This window comes from Phascolarctos cinereus, unplaced genomic scaffold (assembly GCF_003287225.1).
Source record: "Phascolarctos cinereus isolate Bilbo 61053 unplaced genomic scaffold, phaCin_HiC Scaffold_4;HRSCAF=312, whole genome shotgun sequence".
Taxonomy (NCBI): Eukaryota; Metazoa; Chordata; class Mammalia; order Diprotodontia; family Phascolarctidae; genus Phascolarctos; species Phascolarctos cinereus.
The window spans coordinates 376832367-376853978 of record NW_027555847.1 but is presented as its reverse complement, the minus strand read 5'-3'; the positions used below and the strand labels follow the sequence as shown (position 1 = coordinate 376853978).

Sequence of the window (21612 nt, the reverse complement as noted above, 5' to 3'; positions counted from 1 at the left end):
CCACAAAAGACCCAGATTGTCTTTTTCTCAGCAACTCATTGGAATGTGGCACAACCCTGGGTGCAGTAGAGATTTGCTTGGAGTAAAGAGTTGGTCTTAGTTCCTGGCACTTGTATTTCAACGTGTGATTTCCTTGGTGCAAAGAGTTGGTCTTAGTTCCTGGCACTTGTATTTCAACCTGTGATTTCCTTGGTGCAGGGAATTTCTAGTGGGAAAACCCTCTTCTACCAATGTAGGTTAGAATTTTCTTTGCCACCAACAGTCTTAGAGAATTGCCTGAGGTGTTGAGAAGTTAAGTGACTTGCAGGTTCACATAGTCAGTATGTATCACAAGTGGGACTTTAACCCAGATTTTCCTGTCTAAGGGGTGGGCTCTCCATATATGCTGCCATGCTGCCTTTGTGCATTTATTTGATAAACATTATATACCTACCCAGGAAATCAGCTCGGGGGGGGGGGCTGGCATAAAGCCCTACCACACCATTAAAGAAGAATAGGGATCTGTTTTGCAGACTGAAAAGGTAACTCCCTTATTTTTAGTACCCTACTGTCAAAATCAGAAGAGGCACATGGCTGGTGCCAGACTTTAATTTCAGCATGTACTACATAGTGGAGGCCTCAAAACATTCTGGAGTCCATCAAGACATTTCTTTAAAAATACAGATGGAGCTTTTTCCTTGCCCTTGACCTAGTAATGCATCAACAAGGAGCAATTTCAATCACTGATAGATCAGATTTCCAAAAGAATCTCTCTTTCTGGCTGTCTCACCTTTTAGCTCTTGCTGAGATGTGTACCAAGCTTCTCTTTCCTAATCAAGCTGGCTGCATAGGGGATCTGTAAAAGAAACACAAGGAAAACCACTCAGAGCAGCTATGGAGGATGACAAGGTACCTAATGTAAAGCTCTTGGTAAACTTCAGACAATCTTAATGCAAACAGATCCTTCCCAAGGGTGATATTTTACAATGGAAAGGGCTTTGTTAAAATGGAAAGATCTTCAATTATTCTGGAGTAAGTGAGCTTTCAAATGTGTTTGTTTAAATATCACTGATTTTTTTTAAAAAAAGGACCTCAAAGCTGAAACTCCATTAGTGCAGACATTGGAAGTTGGCCAGTGTAGACAATATGTCAAATCACTATAGGACTTAGAGTGTCCTTTCTGTCAACACTATTATTTACTCTCTCTAGATAAGAAAACTGAGTCATGGGAAAGTTAAGAGATCACCCCAGTCAAAGGACGAGAATGTGCCTAGGATACAGATTCATAAACTGGAATGTGGCATAAGTGGAAATCACAAGTAGTACTAAATCACAACATGTTAAGTACAACATATAGGCATTTTAAAAATAACAAAGAACTAGTAGCATTTATTGAAAAATTACACTTGAAAACATAACCTCTGTATAAAAAAAAGTACAGAGACTTTGAATGGAGGCCAAACCTTGCTTGCCATTTTGATTTATGCAGTGGAAATTCAAGTCACTAAAACTGAAACACTCTTGGATAATTTAGAGTATTTAAATTTGTCTTTCTAATCTATTTGCAGCTAAGGCATCTTTCACTATGATCACTATTTTTATCCTCAGAGGCTCAATTTAACTTTCTAGCTTATTATACAAAAAGAATTTAAAGGATGTGTTCATGTATCATTACTTTTTTTTAAGTATGTCAATGCCAAAATCCAATTGTGTAGTAAGTTGTCCCCTGTAGACAACACATGGCAATTCACTAAAGGATTTAGAGTCACCTTTCAGCTCATATTGTGATTTATTCTCTCCAGCACGTAATGTGAAATTTGCCTGGCATGTATAAGCAGGAAAGAAAAGTCAAGTCAGCAATGATTTTTTAAGCACTTACTGTGTGCTAGGCGCTGTGCTAAGTGCTGGCGATACAAATACAAGCAAAAAGAAAGATAGTGACTGCTTCCAAGGGGCTTAGATTCTATTGAGGAGCCAAAAGTGGAAGGGGAAAGGGAAGGTAGCTGACATAGTGGAGAAAGAAGAAAAAAGGAAAATTATTTGATGGAATTACAGATCTGTACACATGTTTTGCCTGCTCGTGAAACCTTTCTTCCATATCTCAAACAGTGTGTAAAGGAAACATAATCATGGCCAGGCCTGTCATTCCATAAGGAGATGAATAAGATCCCTAGTTAGATGGGACCAACAAGACATCAGTGATGTTTGGAGATGAGACTGTGTCTACACTCATAAGCAATCACCTGTGAGCAAATTTTGATGGAAACAATCAGTCAATTTTATCAATGATTTCATCTCAGTGATAATTGAAAGTAAATAAAACTACTCTTTGTCATGGGGTTGAGAAAAGAGAAGGCTGCCCTTCTGAAATTTTGACTCAACTGACCAGGTGCTTTATACTCATGCATACACAACCCAAATCACAGATATGTGGGTGCAGGTATCTCTGGCTATGGAAGCATGTATCTAGCAGAGGGGATAAATGGTACTGTCATTAATTATTCATATTTTAATGTATAAAAGTATATTGTTCTGATCTTATACTTCAGGGGATAATCTTGATAGAGGAACTATAATATAGAAAGAGTACCTTAACACTTCTCTACCATAGTTACTTCATCCATCCCAGACATGGATAGAGAAGGTTTTGAATCTCAATTCCAGTCATCATGTATTATAATTTCCTAAAGCCTAGGGGTCATTTCTCCTTTTTTTTTGATGTGTGATTTAATATGACTTTAAGTGGGATTTGATACACATATTACAAGATACTATAGGAGACAGAAAGAACACAAAATTTTGAGTTTGAAAATATACTAAAAAAAAGTATAGCTTTGATTTCAGTATTTTTGCTACCTATATCCTTACAAAAAAGCCCCTCTTTCAAGGACTTAGCTTCCTATTTCTGCACCCAAGGTCAAGAAGTCATCTTCAATCACAGGAAAGTGTCTTCAAAGACCAATGATTTTGGATCCAGATAGGGACATCTTTTCAAGAGCAGCAATAAACTATTTCACAAAGATGGAAGGACAAGCAGGAAGAAAGAAAGACAATTTTTTTTAAAGGAAAGAGCTGTAGAGAGTAAGCATACTGGCTCTTAAGGAATCCAGGAATAGAACCGATGTCTGCAGTCATGGTTGCCCCTATTCAGCCTGCTGTGGGTTTCATTGTTCTGCTGTTTTTAAGTAACCACGAATTGAGAGTTGTGATGCACACTGATTCATCATTCCAATGTCACAAATGACAAACCAGGAACACATCATGATCCTGAGATGCTATGGTTCACTGAGGCTATTCAGGTCATAAAAATCCAGGTGTATGCTAAACATGGAAGGTCCTACTTAGACTGATCGGGATCCTGGAGGTTTGCTGTAAGCCAGTCATTGCAGAGAAATCTGTGGTCACTGGGAAATTTCCCTTTTCGTTATGTAAATGCTCCAAATCCCCAAGATTGGGGAGAAAAAAGATAACCTGAATAACATCCTGTCTTAGAATTTCCAAACACCCCAACATGTCTAGGTGGATCAAAAGTGTGAGGTTTGGGGGTATAATAGTGAAGATGAACACTTTCTCAGCAGATTCTTTACCAAAAGAATTGTCCTATTTCAATACTCTGAGTTTGGTCCAATTTCATGAAGGGAGAAAGAGGACAAAGAACGGCCTCTGTAATTAAGTATTCATGGATTAACTGTTAGATGTATGCTAATTAGGAGGAAAAATCAATGGAAAAAGACGTAGTATATTGCAAGCTTACTTTCTGCCAGAGTCTCACTTAGAGCAGTTGTCTTAGAAATCCAGAGCTAGAGAGCATCATAGAGAGAGAGCTTGCCTCAGAATAAAGAAGACAAGGAGGAGAAGATGATCATCATGATCGTGATAATGATCATGATGAACAGGAGTAGTAATAATGATGATGATAAATAGTAGTAATAATAATAGTAATGTTAATAATAATGGATAATACATAAATAATGCTAATACTAATAGTATTAATAAGAGCAATAATAATAACAGAAACTTGCACTTATACTGTCCTTTAAGGTTTGCAAAAAGTTTACATATGTTAACTTGTTTGATCCTCACAACAACCCCATGTTGTAGGTACTATTATTAATCTCCATTTTTTTACAGATGAAGAAACTGAGGCACAGAGAGGTTTAGTGACTTGCCTAGGGTCATATAGCTAGTAAGTTTATGAAGTAGAATCTGAGCTCAGATCTTCCTGACTTCAAGTTTTACACAATATCTGCTGTGACACCTAGCTGCTCCAGACCTAGGTTCAGATCTTGTCTTTGGCACAACCTAGCTGTATGACCCTGGGCAAGTGGCCTGATTTCTTAAGGCTCCAGTCAGTTCTCTAAGATCATAAATAGCCAAATAGTTGATGACCTACATTGGTAGGAGTTTCCTCTTTAGGGGTTCCCTATGCCAGCAAAATCACAGGTGGTTTGGGGTGTGGGGAGGGTGGGTAAGGAAGTCAGGAGCTACTTATCAAATCAATTGCTTGGTAAGTTTCCTTCTGACTGAAAATGAAACTTAAAGAATTATGTCTTCTCTAAGAACCTTTTAACTAGATGAAGTGCAAAAAGGCATGTCTTCACTTAACTTGCCCAAAGTCATACAGCTAAGTGTCAGGGGCAGAATTTAAATTTAGGTCTTTTTGTCTCAAGTCCAGATGTGCAAAAGAAGTCCTTCTACTTCCATTTGAAAACAAAACAAAACAAAACAAAACAAACATAAACTCCTCTGTGTTGAACTGGCAGAAACCTGGGCCAGTTCCCACCAGTTAATGCTGGAGAATCTCCAAGCTAAGGCATTATTGTGGGAGAGCTGGGCTGTGGCCAGCGCCAGCTCCTATGGCAACAGGAAAAGACACATATCCCTTCTCCCAAGGATGAGGAGCTTGCTCCATTCCCCCCAGTCAGGAAGTTGTAAACTGCTTTTTTACAAGTCCTCAGTGAATGAAACATCAGAATTAAATCTATTGATTGAACATTATTTTAATTGAGGCTTTTAATGAAGAACTTGGAGACTTGTGCTTCTCCTGGCTTCTTGAAACTGCAGCTACCTGGCCGAACAGCAGAGGGCACTTGGAGACTAACCCATTTCCTCAGCCTACCTGCATCTCTAGAGTGATGCTGCAAGTTCAAGGAATGTGTATTTTGGTTTAGCCATTTATCATATGCTCCGCATTGCAGTTTTACAGCATCCTTCAAGAACTTTATTGGAGGAGGAGCATATCCTTAACAAATCGAAAGTAGTAGCTAATGCAAAGAGGCACACTTTAAACACTTGTCGCCAAATTAGCAAGCAAATACCTAAAAAGAGACTAATAGCTTTTGTTAGAAGATATCTATCTATCTATCTATCTATCTATCTATCTATCTATCTATCTATCTATCTATCTATCTATCTGTCTATCTGTATATCAATATATACATATATGTATGTATGTAAATATATACACATATACACCTGATCTACATAAACACATATACAGTTATTCCTTCCACATTGTGGGGTTAGGGATGCAGCACCCCACCATCTGGAAAATCTTTGTAAAATTTTTTGGCCCTCCCTTCATACCAGAGAAGAAGTCTGAATTTTTTTTTTTATGGGGCATTTACAGTACCTTATTATAAAATTTGGGTTAATATTATGTAATACTATACTTATATTTTATGCATTTCTGACTTTGTAAACATTTCTGTGTTGCCTGATGGCCTTTGCATGCATTTGCAGCTTCTGCAAAACTTTCCAAAAATTCCCATTTAATGTTTTATGCTGACCTGCAATATATTGAAATCACAATGGAGTAAGTCGTGATATGGAAGGGATAACTGTACAATGTACATACACATATACTTGCAATATACATGCATATATGTGTATATATATGTATATGTGCATATATTCATGTGTGCGTATACGTGGATGGATGGATGGTCAGGTCCTTAAAGGAACTTTGTCAAAAGGCTATTGGCTGGGATTCAATTTGTCCTCTCTTATTTCCAATTCTAATGTGTGTTAATTACTATTTTTTTAAAAAGTAAAATGAATTTCCATTACATCACTTGTGAATGGGTAAATAAGCCTTTTAAAAATTACTATAAGCTTTGCCCAAAAACTGGTCTAATTTTCAAGTCTCTATATTTAGACCTCAGGAAAAATATTTTGTTTTGCTTTTGTTTTGTTTCATTGCAAATCTGGTTTAGAAATAAAAGTTATGAGCATCTAAAATTGTTTTTCCAGAATATTTTTCAACATCTATTTTGATCTGTACATTTTAGAACTTGGATCCTAGTAAGTTATTTTAATTCATAAGTGAACACAGGTAAAAACTATTAACCTAATTCTGTATATGGTTTCCCTCTCCCATGACCACATATGATTCATTTGACTATCATGATCACCACTTCTCATTTTCCTAATGGAATAATGAAAAGTTCATGTTCTGGATGTGATTTTTGAATAAAACGAACACAGTGTAACAATATCATGCAGATTTCCTTAGAAATCTTTGCAGAGTTTGGAGGGATTTATGTATTTGAATTCCTAGTGATTATGGAATTAACACATGCTTTTGTATCATCTCAAGGGTATAAAGAATTGGCTCTTTTCTGAGTTAACAAGGTACTCACTAACTGTAAGAGGATTTATACTCAGTTATTCTAGCCTCAAAGAGCAGATATAATCTCATGGTAACTATATTCACTTATGAGTGCAATGATTCAAGGAAGATGAAAGCTAGTAACTTTAAAGCCTGATAATTTATTAATAGCCACAAAATGACTTGGATTTTCCTTGGGTGCTTTGGGAGGTACAGGATATTGCCCCCTGCCAATTGGTCAGAGGCCAGATAATTTATTTGAGGAATAGTTTGCTGATATCATATGGTGTCCTAATTCTTTGGTCAATAGCTATGAGTGGATAGACTAGGTAGCTGGCTGTGACATCACTTTCCCAGTTGTCCAAAAATAACTTTCCCACCAGCGTCTGAAATGTTCCTTGTCACGGTTACTTAGCTGAGTTAAGGCATTTTCAGGAAGTTGGTAAACTTACTGAGGGCAAGAACTGTTTTTTTTTTTTTTGGCATCTCTAGCATAGTGTCCTGTACGTTGGAACACAGCTGCAATTTCATGGGTGCAAGAAACTCTACTTAATAAGTTTCCTTTACCAAGGCAGATCTCCAGTTTTTCTGTAACTGAGAGTCTTAGCTAGTTGGTTGCCTCTAGAATCGAGAGGTTAAGTGACTTGGCCAGGGTCACACAGACAATACATGTCAGGTGCAGGACTTGAACTCAGGTCCTCCTAACTCAGAGGCTAGCTTGCTATCTACCATGTAATGCTGCCTTTTTGACTTTCAAAGATAACAAATAATATAAGCTTAATAAACACTTAAAGTATTGGCCTTTATTGAAGTGGACATATGTTATCTAAGAGAGGCAGCACATGTAACACTTTTAATATTAATTATTATTTAATTAATTTTTGAGCTCTCTAAAAAATGGTTATCAATTGAAAAAGAGGAAGTCTTTTTTACTGAATTTGGGTACAGCTGCCAAAATAAACAAGCATAATTCAAAAATTATATAATTTAATAATTAATTAACATATTAATATGTTAAACATGGTTGCCTGATATCTAGCAGAGGGCAGAACTCTAAGAAAATAGGAGACCTGGACAAGAAAAATCTCATTTGGGGACAGAGAGATAACAATGATCCCGAGCATCAAGTCCGATTTGAGTAAGGCTAGTTCAGATAGGGGACTACGTGGGACACCCTAGGAGTAACAGGGCCCCCAAAGAGGCCTTCAGGTTTTGGGAGTGAGCCCCTCCTTCCATTAAGGGATAGGACTCTGAGGAGGAGTGGGAACTATTGCAAAATGCTGCCACATTTGGCTCGGGGTGTAACAGTGCATTGCAACTATAATTCAGAGCACTAACTGGGATTCTGCTGGCTCCTAAGGAGTCCCCCAATTTACTAACCATTCTGAATGAATAATACCTGTCAAAACTGACAAGTCATTTCTACAGAATTCTTTGTAAAACAGTGCAATGCAAATTCTTAGTGATAAAACCTTGACTCACATTCCAGGATTTTTAAAGAACTTTGTGTTTTTTACTTCTGACAATAATAATTCCCTACAACCTTGGTGATATGTTGTCTCCATTAAAAAAAAATAGCTGCAGAAGACAAGCACTAAAGTTACATAAGTGACATTAGACAGCTTGGTCAGTGGCAATGAGAACTCTGATTCTACTTTTTATTCTACTAATTTAATGTACTTTTAATGCTTTTGTGCTTGTAGTCAAACCTACACTTGGGTGATAATTCCCCTTTTGTGACTCTAAAAATTGTGCTTTGCATGGTGGAATTTGCAATAACTTTAAGTTCGTACTCCCAGGAACCGCTCCCTCTCTCAAGAAAATAACAACTAAATGATGAACCTTGAGAATTTGAAAGTTTCCCCAAATCCGCAATATAAATTTATAACTCAGTAGGTTGACTAAAAGAGACAATCAAGGATATTTTGGGTGAGAAATCAGCTTAGAACTGTTATGTCCTAGTATATAAATGCAAAAATGCCACAGATAGATTGATTTGAGCTCCCTAAAGAATGGTTATCAACTAAAAAAGAGTAAGTCCTTTTTGCTGAATTTGGGCACAGCTACCAAAATAAACAAACAAGCATAATTCAAAAATAAAAGTAGAGGGATGAAGGAGCCTGTTTAAAAGTTAGGTATCTACTTAGAGATGTGCAGATCTGGCTGAAGTTCCTGAGTGTCTTGGGTCAATGATAACATTGGTAAGATGGATAGATAGGGAGGCTAATAGATTAATATTCAAATAGATATATACATACATATTATGATATGAAGAAGACATGGACAAATGTTAAATCTCAAAATAACAAGCAACATAAATTATAATGATTGCCATGCCTTGAACATTAAAAACATGAGGATACTATCCATGTAGTTCAGTATATTTTACAAACATTTAGGGAGAGAAGTATTTTCCCTATTTTATAGATGAAAGATGACAAGCTTGGGAAATTGTCTTATGAGCATTGTTGAAAAATACCATATAAAAAGAGATCTGTATCAGAAAAGAGTTTCATAGAGGGAGGGTAATGACTTTAGAAAAATAATTCTCATTTGCTTATTATCAGTCAGTCAATAAACATTTACTAAGCACCTACTAGTGTTAGACACTGTGCTAAGTGCTGTTACTATACAAATAGGTCTTGGGTATTATAAAATTATAAGAATGATTATCAAAAGTAAAGAATGGAGTTACATGTTTCATTCCGAAATCCTTTGTTTCTTGTCATCATCTTTTATATGAATTTAATCAATATTTATATGTACACTAAGGATTATATTTGTAGGAAAAGTCCTAGGGTTTGTGTTATACAAATTATGAGGTATTCAGGTAAGTCTCTGTATCCCACACTGACAATTTACACATCTGTCTATTGACACATGTTAAGTAGTTACATTTAGATGAAACATACTGACACATCTGCTTGCCCTGTGTCTAAGTAAATCTCATGGTAATTAGCATTCAAACCAGTTGAGAAGAAAGTGGACCAAAAGGTTTCAGAGAAGAAATCTAGATGTCAAGACCAAAATAAATCAAATATTTTTTGAAGTAAAAGAAATGTATCTTACAATTTGTAACTGTTGTACCATTTCTTCTCGATATGCTAGTTCTCTTTTCATCTGATCCTGAAAATTATCTGTGAGAGACAGGGAAATAAAGAAATTAATTAAAATAACAACATGAAAAATATCCTTTCAGTACATTCAAGTCAAAATACCACTGAAGGCATTTTAAAACATGGCCCAGTTCTTTGGTATCATTCCAAAAAAATTAAATTGAAAATTATTCTGAGAACTGTTTGTTTGTGATACAGTATTGCTGTAACTAGATCAGAAGCTCCTTGAAGCCTGAGATTATATTTCCTACTTTATTGTACCTTCCACAGCATCTAGTGCTGTCTTTTATATACAGTAGGTACTCAATATACATTTGTTGATTAATTCATATAAGTGAATTGCAGAGCTCTTGTATGACTTCCACTGGACCAAAGCATGGGCCAGGAGGAGAGGCACAGTTTAGGGGAAGAGCCAACTCTGGAGCTCTATAGTAATAAAAATGTTTTGGTTGAACTGGGCTTTATTATTTTATAGTGAGAGACTCATGCTGGGTTATGCCTCCTGGGTAAATCGGATATAGGACCATAAAAGATAATTATCCTGATTCACTGAAAAGTCTTAATTCCCAGGAATGGTAAAAACTGTGCCATTGATTCCTGTCTCTGTCTGACTGTTCTATAGAGACAAGCCACAGAAAACCAGGCTGCTCAGATTTTGGATGGAGGATCCCCAGTGAGGTTAGGCATAACATATATTCTTAGCCATTCTCTTATATTCTTCATTGCATCATAGCAGTAATAAATCTTAAGAAATCATCCTGGCTGGGTATGATGATGCAAACCTATGAGACCTGCTACTAGGGAAGTGGAGACTATTTCAATAGGTTAAGTTCAAGAGTTCTGAGTTACATTAGGGCTAAAGCTGATCAGCTGTCCACCCTAAGTCTGACATCAATATAAGGAGCCCCTGAGAGTGAGGGGCTACTGGGTTGCCTAAAGCAGGGATGAACTGGCCCAGGTCAGAAATGGAGTAGGACAACACTCCATGCTGATAAGTAGTAGGACTGGGCATCTGCACTTGTGGCTGAGGCGAGAAAGGGAGATCTAATCTCAAAAACAACAACAACAAAAACAAACAAAATGAAACAAAACAAAAAAGAAAACCATCTTGCCATACTTTATTTGGAAAGTTCTTGGGCTTTTTATAATACAGGACAAATTATTCCTGGATTTGCTCCGAATATTTGTCATATCTGTTCAATATGATTGTTATAAATGTAAGAGCAGGCCGACCATTGACTTTTCTTATTTCAATGACGGACAAACATGACCTCATTTTCCACCTGAAGATTATCAATGCAATGACCAATCATGATTCCATAAGACTGATGATGAAGCAGCCTTCCCACCACTTGGGAGTGAGGTGATGGATGGCAGGAGCAGAATGAGACATATATTTTCAGACATGACCAATGTGTGGATTTGTTTTGTTTGACTATACTTATTTGTTACAAGGGCTTGCCTTTATTTTTTATGCAAAGAGAGGTGCGTGTGTATGTGGGCAGGGAGTGAGGTATAGTGACAGAGATAGAAAACAAAGAAAAGGGCATCAGTGAAATTTTTTGAAAACACAGAATAGAGCAAAAGGAAGGTCAGAAGGGGACATAGACAAGCAGAGTATTTTGTATTATGGTGTTAAATCTGATACAGACCTTAAGAAACAAGCTGTAGGTATAGAGACTAACTTTCATAGACAGTCCTTTTCTGTTCTCTATATAAGGAAATATTCATGTTTGCTAATTTTTGTCAAGTTCATAATAAAAAGAGAAAATTGAAAAACCCCCCGAAGAACAACAACACAAAAACTTCCCTTGTAGATCATGATAAAGTCAGAAGTCATGTAATATAATGAAAAGAATATTGCACCAAGTACTGGGAGCAAGAGGAAAGGGAAGAGAAGGGAGAAGCTGTGATGCCTTGGCTAGGGTGGAAGGGTGCCAGCACAAACACACAAAGCTTTGGAAATGCTGCACAGCTCCTCACCTTGTCTCCTGAGCTGGTGGTTGTGCTCTCCCCCCTACCCCATTTCATTCCTATAGGGATTTCAGGATAAGAAAACTCCTTTATCAATGTAGGTCAGCACCTTCTCTTACAGTGATAGTCTCTAATCTTAGAGAATTGCCTGGATCCCTGAGAGATGAAATGACTTGACTTGGGTGACACAGTCAAGTGTACATTTATGTCACGTGCAGGATTTGAACCCAGTTGTTTAGTATTTTTCAAGATAGAAGAAACCATCCAAAGTTAAAAGTGAAAGGACAAGGGTGTGTGTGTGTGTGTGTGTGTGTGTGTGTGTGTGTGTGTGTGTGTGTGTTTTAAAGCTTTATTCTCTGTTCTTTCTAGGGAGTCCAAGGAACAGTTTGGTCAGGGGTAGGACAAGGTGATAAAATGCCTTGGAACAACTTGTCTAGGCAATCTATAAAGGTCCCTTGATGAATCTGGGGGAAAAAAATGGTAAGGAAGTGACTAATAAACATTACTCAGAACTGTGTGAATGAAAACTAGTATTTATTTAAATGATGGTCTTTGCCCAAAGATAGAGCACTAGCTAGGTCAGTATTCTAAGACATCTACGATTCCATCAATATAAGCATTCCCTTCAGGAATGCTGATCCCAGCCCTTCCACATCTTAAAGAGATAGCTTCATGAGTTTCCCCAGCCGAAAAGCTTCCTTATCTGATGACCAGTCCTCCTGTGGTGAACTTTTTTTTTTGGAAATAAGTTTGGTAGATTCTGGTAGCAGACATGCAAATCCACCAGGGGGTCTCCATGCTGAGCTTTTTCAGGTTGGTAGGACCAAGCAGAATTTATACTTGGTTGGCAAAGGCTTGGGGAACCCAGGGCCGCTTTCACGATGAGGCATCAGAATGAAACTTTGGACTACCCTTATTCTGTCATTGATAGAGATATTTACTGATGAGGAAATTCAGCAAGCCAATGCAGATTACCTGCCCTACAAATTATAGTTTGAGAGGGTTGCCTGGAGGGCACTGAGAGTTTAAGTGAATTGCCCAGAGTCACCCCAGTCAGTCTGTGTTAAGAGGTCAGATTTAAATCCAGGGCTTTCTGATTCAGAAGCCAGCTTGCTATCCACTACACCAGGATGACTCTGGGTGGGAATTCAGTGGAGGAAAATATTATTAAAATGAGTAAAATAAATCATGAAGTTAGCAGTCTTGGTTAAAAGAAAAATTAAGGTTCAATTCATTGGAGGCTAGAGAAAGATGTTGATGCAATGAAATCAAGAAGTTTTGCACTATTCTCTGAGGGTTAGAGAAGACACTGTTTGCTAGGGAGGAGAGGAGGTTATTAAGCTATGATTTCTGCATTCAAAGTAATTCTGACCACAAAAAAATTCTTGGAAAATGATAGTAAAAAACAACAGTAAAATGGAAGAGCACCAGAAATAATTCAGTTCAGTTAGACATTTATTTCCAATGTGCCCAACACTGTTTTGTATAGTAGAGATTTGTTGTTGTTGTTGTTTTGTTGATTTAGTCATGTTAGTCTCTTTGTGACCCTATTTGGGGTATTCTTGGCAAAGATACTGGAGTGGTTTGCCATTTCTTTCTCCAGTTCATTTTATAGATGAGGAAACTGAGGCCCAGGGTCACACAGCTAGTAAGTATCTGAGGCCAAATTTGAACTCAGGAAGATAAGTCTTCCTGACTCCAGGACCAGCACTCTATCCACTGTGCCACCTAGCTGCCCAATACTGGGGATACAAAGATACAAATGGAACAGTCCTTACCCTCAGAAAAATGGCATTCTGTTGGGGAAGGGGAAGGACGCAATAAGGAAAGTTGTGTATTACAAGTGCAGGGAGTTTGAAAAACTAAAATGACTTTGAAAAACATCCAGAAAGTGAAGGACTACATCAGAGATTCTAAAATGATTGATTATTCCTGCAACCCCTAGACCTGTTATCCCTTCAATTATACAATAACAAAAAGTTCCATGGTTCGTCTTGCAGTCTTCTATCACCATCCAAATGTCCTTGGAGCTCTGGTGTCCCTCAGTAGAACCATGTAGGACTGGAAGGGGAAAATAGGATGAAAAGGAGGCAGGAGATCTGGGCTGGTGCTTCTATGGCCTTCACTTGGCCATTCTCACCACTAGACACAGCTCTTCTGAGCTTTGGTCTTCATAACCTAGAATTCTCCGACATCCTGAAGGGTAGTCCCATAATAAAGTGAATTTTCACTCCCAAAAGGGAAGACAGTCATTAACTACCTATCATTGTCAGTAATGGTTTGTCGTGAAGGGGTGGAACCATCCACAGATATATGGAGGGTGTAGATCTCAACTAGGTAAATAAAATTGTGGGAAGAAATCCTTATAACATTTTTGAATAGGAGTTATTTATGTAATCAAAAGAAGGCTATAAAATAAAAACAGACTATGGAGATGAAAAAGAAAAGACCTCACAATTAAAGTCCAGTATTTGACCATGCAAACAAACAACCAGCCTGGAACCCAAGCATGTTGTTGTTGAGTCATTTCAATCGTGTCTAACTCTCCATAACCCCATCTGGGATTTTCTTGGCAAAAATCTGGAGTGGTTTGTCATTTCCTTCTCAAGCTCATTTTACAGATGAGGAACTGAGGCAAGCAGGGTCACACAGCATACACCCACTATATCAGGACCCTACCTCTCTTTTTGATTTAAGAAATGCTGGTCTACCAATGACTTTCAGTTATGCCTTCTCAAATATCCTGGATAATTGTTGTTGTTTTTATATTATACCTATGTGGCAAGATTTGGTAAGCAGCACACCCCTAACTCAAATCAAGCTATCATCCCTGTGGTACTTCCCCTTTGCTTTGTAGAAAGCTGTCAGGGAGCCACTGATATTCAAAAATCTCCTCTCTAGCCTCCTTGCCTCAAGCCTCTACCAGACTAGATCAGCAGCAACCATTTTCTTAAAGTGTCATTTTGATCATGTCAATTATTCATCTCCTTAGATATCTGCAGTGGCTCTCTAAAAACAAATTGTAAATGAGATCAGCTATCTTTCACAGCTATGGCTAAGGGTTAATTCTTAACCAAAAAAGGGAGACAGATGATGACAAAAGATGAAACAGATAATTTTGATTACATTGAAAACTTTTGTATGGATAAGATTAATGCAAGTAGGGATAAGATAAGAAGGGAAGACACTGACCAACAAATGTATAAGACCTAAAACCATTTCCTAATCGATAAGTGGTTAAAGGATATGAGCAAAGAGTTCTCAAAAGGAGAATTACAAACGATTAACAACCATGTGAAAGAATTGCTCTAATCACTCATAATAAGAAACACAGATAAAAACAGCTCTCAAGTTTCACTTCATACCCAGAAAACTGGCAGAGATGACAAAAGATGGGAATAGTCAATATTGAGGGATTGTGGGATGATGGGCACGCTAATTAGCTCTGTTGGTGGAGTTGTAGATTAGTCTAAACATTCTGGAAAGCAATTTGGAATTGTATGAAGAGAGGAACTAAAAATATCCACACCATTTAGTCTAGCAATTCCATTCCTAAACATATATCCCAAAGAGCTCAATGACAGAAAGACTTTATATGCCCCCAAATATTTATAGCTACACTTTTTTGTGATAGCAAAGAACTGGAAACAAAGCAAATTGCTTAACAAGTTGTGGTATGTGAAGGTAATGGAATATTACTGTGCTGTACAAAATGGTGAACATAATAAATACAGGGAAGCATGTGAAGACAAATAAACTGATATAGTCTGAAGTAAGCAGAACCAGGCAAATGCTGTAGACAGCGATGACAAAGCATTCATTAAGGGCCCATTATGTGCCAAGAGCAGAGGATGCAAAATTAAAATATCTACCTTTAAGGAGCTTATGTTCTAATAGAGGGAGACAACACATATAGGGGAGTAGCGGCCTGTGAGAGGTGTTTTGGTTTGGAAAAGTAAGGGCTAGTGAGTGGAGCCAAAGGGGAGTAAATTAACCCAACAACCTCAACAATGTAAATGGAAAGAACAACAACAATAAACAACCAAAAAAGAATGTTGCAAACTTAAAAATACCATGCTTGTTCCCTGATAAGGGATATGAGAAGGCACCTTTTCCCACTTTTTTGTAGAAGTGAAGGACAATGGGTATGAAATATTGCATATGATGTCAGACTTTTTCAGTGTTTGTTAGTATTACTGAACTATTTTCTCTCTCTCTTCTTTTTCATTCTTTGTTATAAAGGATGGCTCTCTAGAAGAGAGCTTGTAGGTTTTAAGGCTCCTCCAGTTAACCTTTTCCTACTCCAGCTTTATCTCTCACTATATCCTACCTGGTGCATTCTGCTTTAGCCAAGCACAACTACTTCATCCCCAGCACGACTCATTTAGTATTTCTTCTGACCCATTCTTCCCCCTCTGCCTATTAATTCATATCCTTTCCCATCTAGAAACATTGCTGACTTAATCAATATTTTTAAAGCAATTTGTTGAAGTTTCACTTCCTCCATGAAGTCTTCCCAGGTTAACCCTATCTGACTCTGATCAGTATCACCATTCTAGGAAACCTTTTAGTGTTTATAAACCACCATGATGAGTTATGTGAAGGGCAGGGTGGCTTAGTGGATAGGATGCTGACTTCAGAAGCAAGAAGAGGTTGGTTGAAGTCTAGTCTACTGACTGTGTGACCCTGGGCAAATCACTTAACCTTTTAGATTCCCTAGGCAAGTCTTAAAAAGAAGATGTCAATCAGTAGAAAAGGGTGTTTCCTCATCTAGGGATTCTCTATGCCAATAAAATCATAGATTGTGACCATATCCACAAATATTTTTATCACTTATACGTGGGTTTCTCTCTCTGCCCCACCTCCCTCTTAGATTTTAAGTTCCTCAAAGGCAAGAATCCTTTATTTGCCTTTCTAATCCCCAAATGCTTTGTACATTGATCTGTACAAGTATGTGCTCAGTATATATTTTTGCCCACATTTGCCTAAATGACACATTGACATCCTTCTCTGAGAATTCACACATTTTCAGTTCTTTTGGAGTTGCAAATTTTGGAGATACTGATCAGCACTGGAAGGGACCTTAGTAACCATCTAATGCTGTTCCCCTCCCAGTTTACAAATGAGGAAACAATGTCACAGAGATTGACTTTCTCAAGTCATTCAATTAATAAGGGACAGTTAGTCAACAAGTACCTACTGTGTGCTAGGCATTGTACTAAGCTGGGACTGGAACACAAGTCTCTTGACTCCAAATCCAGCCCTCCTGATAGGCATGTGCAGAACATTCCTTAGAGTGTTCATGCAGGGACTTTTATTTTATATTTATTGAATAAACCAGAGTAGATGACTTCTGAGGTTCCTTTCAGGTCTAAATCTATGATATAATTTTTATTCTTCAATAAAATTAAAGAAACTAAAACTTAACTAAACTTAATTATTTTTTTAAAATCTAAACACCAGTGATAAAATGCAAAGGTAAAAAAGGGGACACAAAATAACATTTTTTTTGGAGAAATTAGAGTGTGCCTGGGCATACTCAGCATGCCTAGTCAATATACTTATGTTGCTTCAGCTATATTATGTTTTTACAGAGTGATTTTTATGTAGTAGACACACAGGTGTCTGTTGAATTGAACTGAAGTGAATTTTAAAAGGCCCAGCTTTCTCCATTTCATGCTCACATAAAAACAAACAATTCTTGCCTCCGTCTTTCACTTGTGACCTCATACCTGGCACCCTCTACTTTCTTGCTACAAGTTTTTTCTTTGACTTTGCCACAATCCAACATTTACCTCCACTTCATAGAGATGACTCATTCTAAAAGCCAATGACTTCTTCATGCTGAAAGGGAAGAGTCACTTAAGAATCCTTTAGTTTTTCATATACTTATTTATCGTCTCCTTTTCTATGCTTCTCAGAACTTGGTTCTAAGGCACTTCATTGTGGTAACTAATTCAGTATCTTTTCCTGGAGTGCTAATGTGAGGGGATTTCCAGTACTTAATGCAGAGGCCCTGGATATTTCCTCTTTATAAGGGGCCTCACTTCCATCACAGATTCTGAGCCTCGGGGAGCCAGAGTGCCAAAGGGGACTCCCATCAGCAGAGATACTGAGCAAATCCATTGAGATTCTGTGTCTTATGGAGTCAAAGGTTTTAGAAAGCTTTGGAGGACTCAGAGAATGGGAGATGAATGTTTGTTTCACATATGGGTAACTTTTGGATATATGTATTCCACTTCTCTTCCCCTGCTGCCATCTTGAGATGATGCTATGGATCTATGCTGAAAAAATCAGAGAGGCCAAACCTCAAGAAGCCAGAGACAGTAGAGGGCCTGAAGCAAAAGTGTTCACTTCCCTCAGAGATCTCAAGCAGATCCATGTGGTGAAATCACATGCCTGATATTTAATGGCCCAGATATGTAGTCAAGAACTCCTTGCATCCTTAACTTCTTTATCTAGCCCTATGCTGTTTAGTGTTTGGAGGGATAAGCTGGGGAAGCTGAGGATGCCATCTCTGCCCAAATGTGCTCAATCATCACAGGGCCCTGGAAGGTGAGGGCCCTGGTCAACTGGCTCTTCCTCCATCTTATGTCAGGGAAACACCCATCTCTCCTTTGATTATCTCCATGATACAGAATTGCCATCTACTAAAGTGAAAATCCTTTCTCTGATATCTCTCCACAAACTCTCACTCCTATCTACATCCTTTCTGTGCCTCCCCCCAATTCCTATTCTCTGAATGCTTGCTCCATTTCGCCCTTTGACCCATATTCTATTCTATTAAAAAAGTTGAAATCTTTTGTTTTTATATCACCTACATTTCACAATATATCCTAACACCCTTCCCTCCCCGTTCCAGAGAGCCAACCCTTATAATAAAGAGTTAGAAAAAAGAAAAATAGCTGGGAACATTAACCAACCAAGGCAGCTAGATGGCGTAGTAGATAGAGCTAGACCCCTAGACCTGGATTCAGGAAGACTTTAATGCTATAATAAAAACAATAATGATAATATTAGTAATGATAATAATAATAGTAAGTATCATCATTATTATTAAAATGTCTAACTATATGTAATACTTCATACCAATAATCCCCAATCTTTGGAAAAAAGCAGGAGGCAGAGATGTCATCTCATATTGACTCCTTGGACCAAATTTGGTCATTATCATTTCATGGCGTGGAGTTTTAATTGTTTTATTGTTTTTTCTAGTTACATTGTTGTAATCTTTGTGTATGATATTTTCCTAGATATGGTTACTTTACTTTGCATCAGTTCACATGCCTTTCTATGCTTCTCTATATTCATCATACTGATTATTTCTTATAGCATACATAATAACATTCCATGGCATTTTATACCATAACTTGTTAAACCAGTCCCCAGGTGATAAGCATCTATTTTGTTTCCAGTCCTTGGCTATTACAAAAAATGCTGCTGTAAATGTTTTAGTGTATATGGAACTTTTCTTTTTATTATTGAGCTCCTTGGGAATATATGGTTTGGGATATATGTATAGCAGTAGAATCTCTGAGTCAAAGAGTATAGAATTTTAGAGACTTCATTCCAGCCTCTAGTCTTAGTAGACTACACTTTATCTTAGATTTCATATTTTCACATTCCTGTGGTGCCATAGAAACCTTGCCCTCTCTGGAAGATACCATATCTTTGTCTACCTTCTTTAGTATTCCATACCACTGGGCACAGTGGGACAATGAAAAAGAGTTGAACTATTCCTTACTACTTGTGACTACCTCCAGACTATCTATTTGCCACAAGTACACTATAGCTTCTTCTTTTTTTGAGGTTCATTCCATTCATCTAGCTCACCCCTATTGAGAGCCCTGTGGTAATAATCTTCTAAACTTCAGTTTGCTTTCCCTGCTTTCTCCCAGGATTCAGTTCCTGGCTTACAGTCTTCCTCTTCATCCAAACTACCCACAAGATTCATAACCTTGAAATAATCCTGGATTCTCCCTTCTTTCTAATTTTCCATATTTAATCAACTGTCAAGTTTTTTTTCAGCTCTATTGTCTACATTCTCGTGGCCACCAGCCTACTTTAGATGCTGGCTTTTTGATTGATTGATATTGACAATAACTGCAATAGGAATTCAGAGAAGGGTGAGATCAGTATTGGTTAAAGTACTTGTAAGATTTTATGGAGTTGCTAGATCTTGAATTGGTCCTTAAATGCAAAGTAGGAACTTACAAAAGGAAAGGAGATACTTTTCACAAACAAGGGATACTGATATATGTCATGTTATCTCCCCTATTAGAAGGTAAGCTTTTGAGGGTAAGTACTGTTACACTTTTATCTTTGCAACCTAGAGCTTAGCAAAGTCCAAAGAAATCAAGAAATACTTCTTGATTAATTGATTGATAGAGGAAATCACAAAGACAAAATAGACAATTTTGATTAAATACAATTAAAATACTTTAGAATGAACAAAATCAATACAACCAGTACAAGAAAGACTGGAAGGGGGAAAAAATCTTTAAATCAGATATCTGTGCTAAATGTCTGATATCTAAAATGTATAGAGATCTGACATAAATATCAAAGTTGAAGGGTCATTCCCAATAGCTAAATGGTCAGGATATATAAACAAATAGTTTTCAAAAGAAGAAATTAAATGAGCAGTGATCATGTGGGAAAAATGCTTCAAATCAATGATAGTAAAATTTCAAATTAAGATATCTCTGAGGAGCAGAGCCAAGACGGTGAATCAGAGACAACCCAGCTGAACTCTTTCAACATTTCCCTCCAAACAACTTTAAAATAGCACCTCAAATAAAATTTTGGAGTAGCAGAGCCAATAAAGGGTCAGAGTGAGACATTTTTCTGGGCTATGAAAACTCAGGAGGTGGGCAGAAGTTTGTGACACTGGGATGGAAGCTAATCCAGAGCCCACACATGAAATTCAAAGTCAAGAAATAGGCTGAAAAGATGAACAAACAACAACAACAAAAGGAACTTGATCATAAAAAGCTACTACAGTGGCAGGGAAGAACAAGACTCAGAAGAAGACAATAATGTGAAAACAGCTACTAACAAAGTCTCAAGGGCAAATGCTAATTGGATACAAACTCAACAAGAATTCCTGGAAGAGTTAAAGAGATAAGAGTGGTAGAGGAAAAATTGGGAAAAGAAATGAAAGTGATTCAAGAAAATTATGAAAAGATAATCAACAGCTTGGTAAAAGAAATATAATAAGTACTGAAGAAAGTAACATCTTAAAAATAGATTTGGCCTAATGGTAAAACAGGCACAAAAATTCACTGAAGAAAAGAACTCTTTAAAAAGCAGAATTGCTAAATGGAAAAAAGAGGTACAAAATTTCATTGGAGAAAATAACTCAGGGTAGCTAGGTGGCACGGTGGATAGCGCATTGGCCCTGGAGTCAGGAGGACCTGAGTTCAAATCCAGTCTCAGACCAGACACTTGACACCTACTAGCTGTGTGACCCTGGGCAAGTCACTTAACCCCAACTGCCTTGCCAAAAAAAGTAACTCCTTAAAAATTAGAATTAAGCAAATTGAAGCTAATGACTCCATGAGACATCATGAAACAATAAAATAAAGTCAAATGAATGAAAAAAAAATAGAAGAAAATGTGAAATATCTCATCAGAAAAACAACTGACCTGGAAAATAGATCAAAGAAAGATAATTTAAGTACCTGAAAGCCATGATCAGAGAAAGAGCCTAGATATCATGTCAAGAAATTATCAAGGAAAACTGCCCCAATATCTTAGATCCAGAGGGAAAAATAGAAATCAAAAGATTCCACTGATTAACTTGTGAAAGAGATCTTAAAATGAAAACTCCCAGGAACATTATAGTCAAATTCCAGAGCTCCCAGGTCAAAGAGAGCTCAAGCAGCTAAAAAGAAACAATTTAAATATTATGAAACCACAGTAAGGATAATA

At 37.3% G+C, this 21612-nt stretch overlaps 1 protein-coding gene across 1 annotated transcript in view; it reads right to left on the bottom strand.

Annotated features, from left to right (window-relative positions):
- Positions 1-21612, bottom strand: part of SKOR2 (SKI family transcriptional corepressor 2) — a 55855-nt gene that overhangs the window by 9330 nt on the left and 24913 nt on the right. The window contains exons 6-7 of the mRNA XM_020985790.2: positions 9659-9726; positions 770-835 (exon numbers count right to left, since the gene is read on the bottom strand). Coding sequence (XP_020841449.1) covers positions 773-835; positions 9659-9726 — 131 coding nt within the window. The 3' untranslated portion in view covers positions 770-772. The remainder of the gene's footprint in view (positions 1-769; positions 836-9658; positions 9727-21612) is intronic.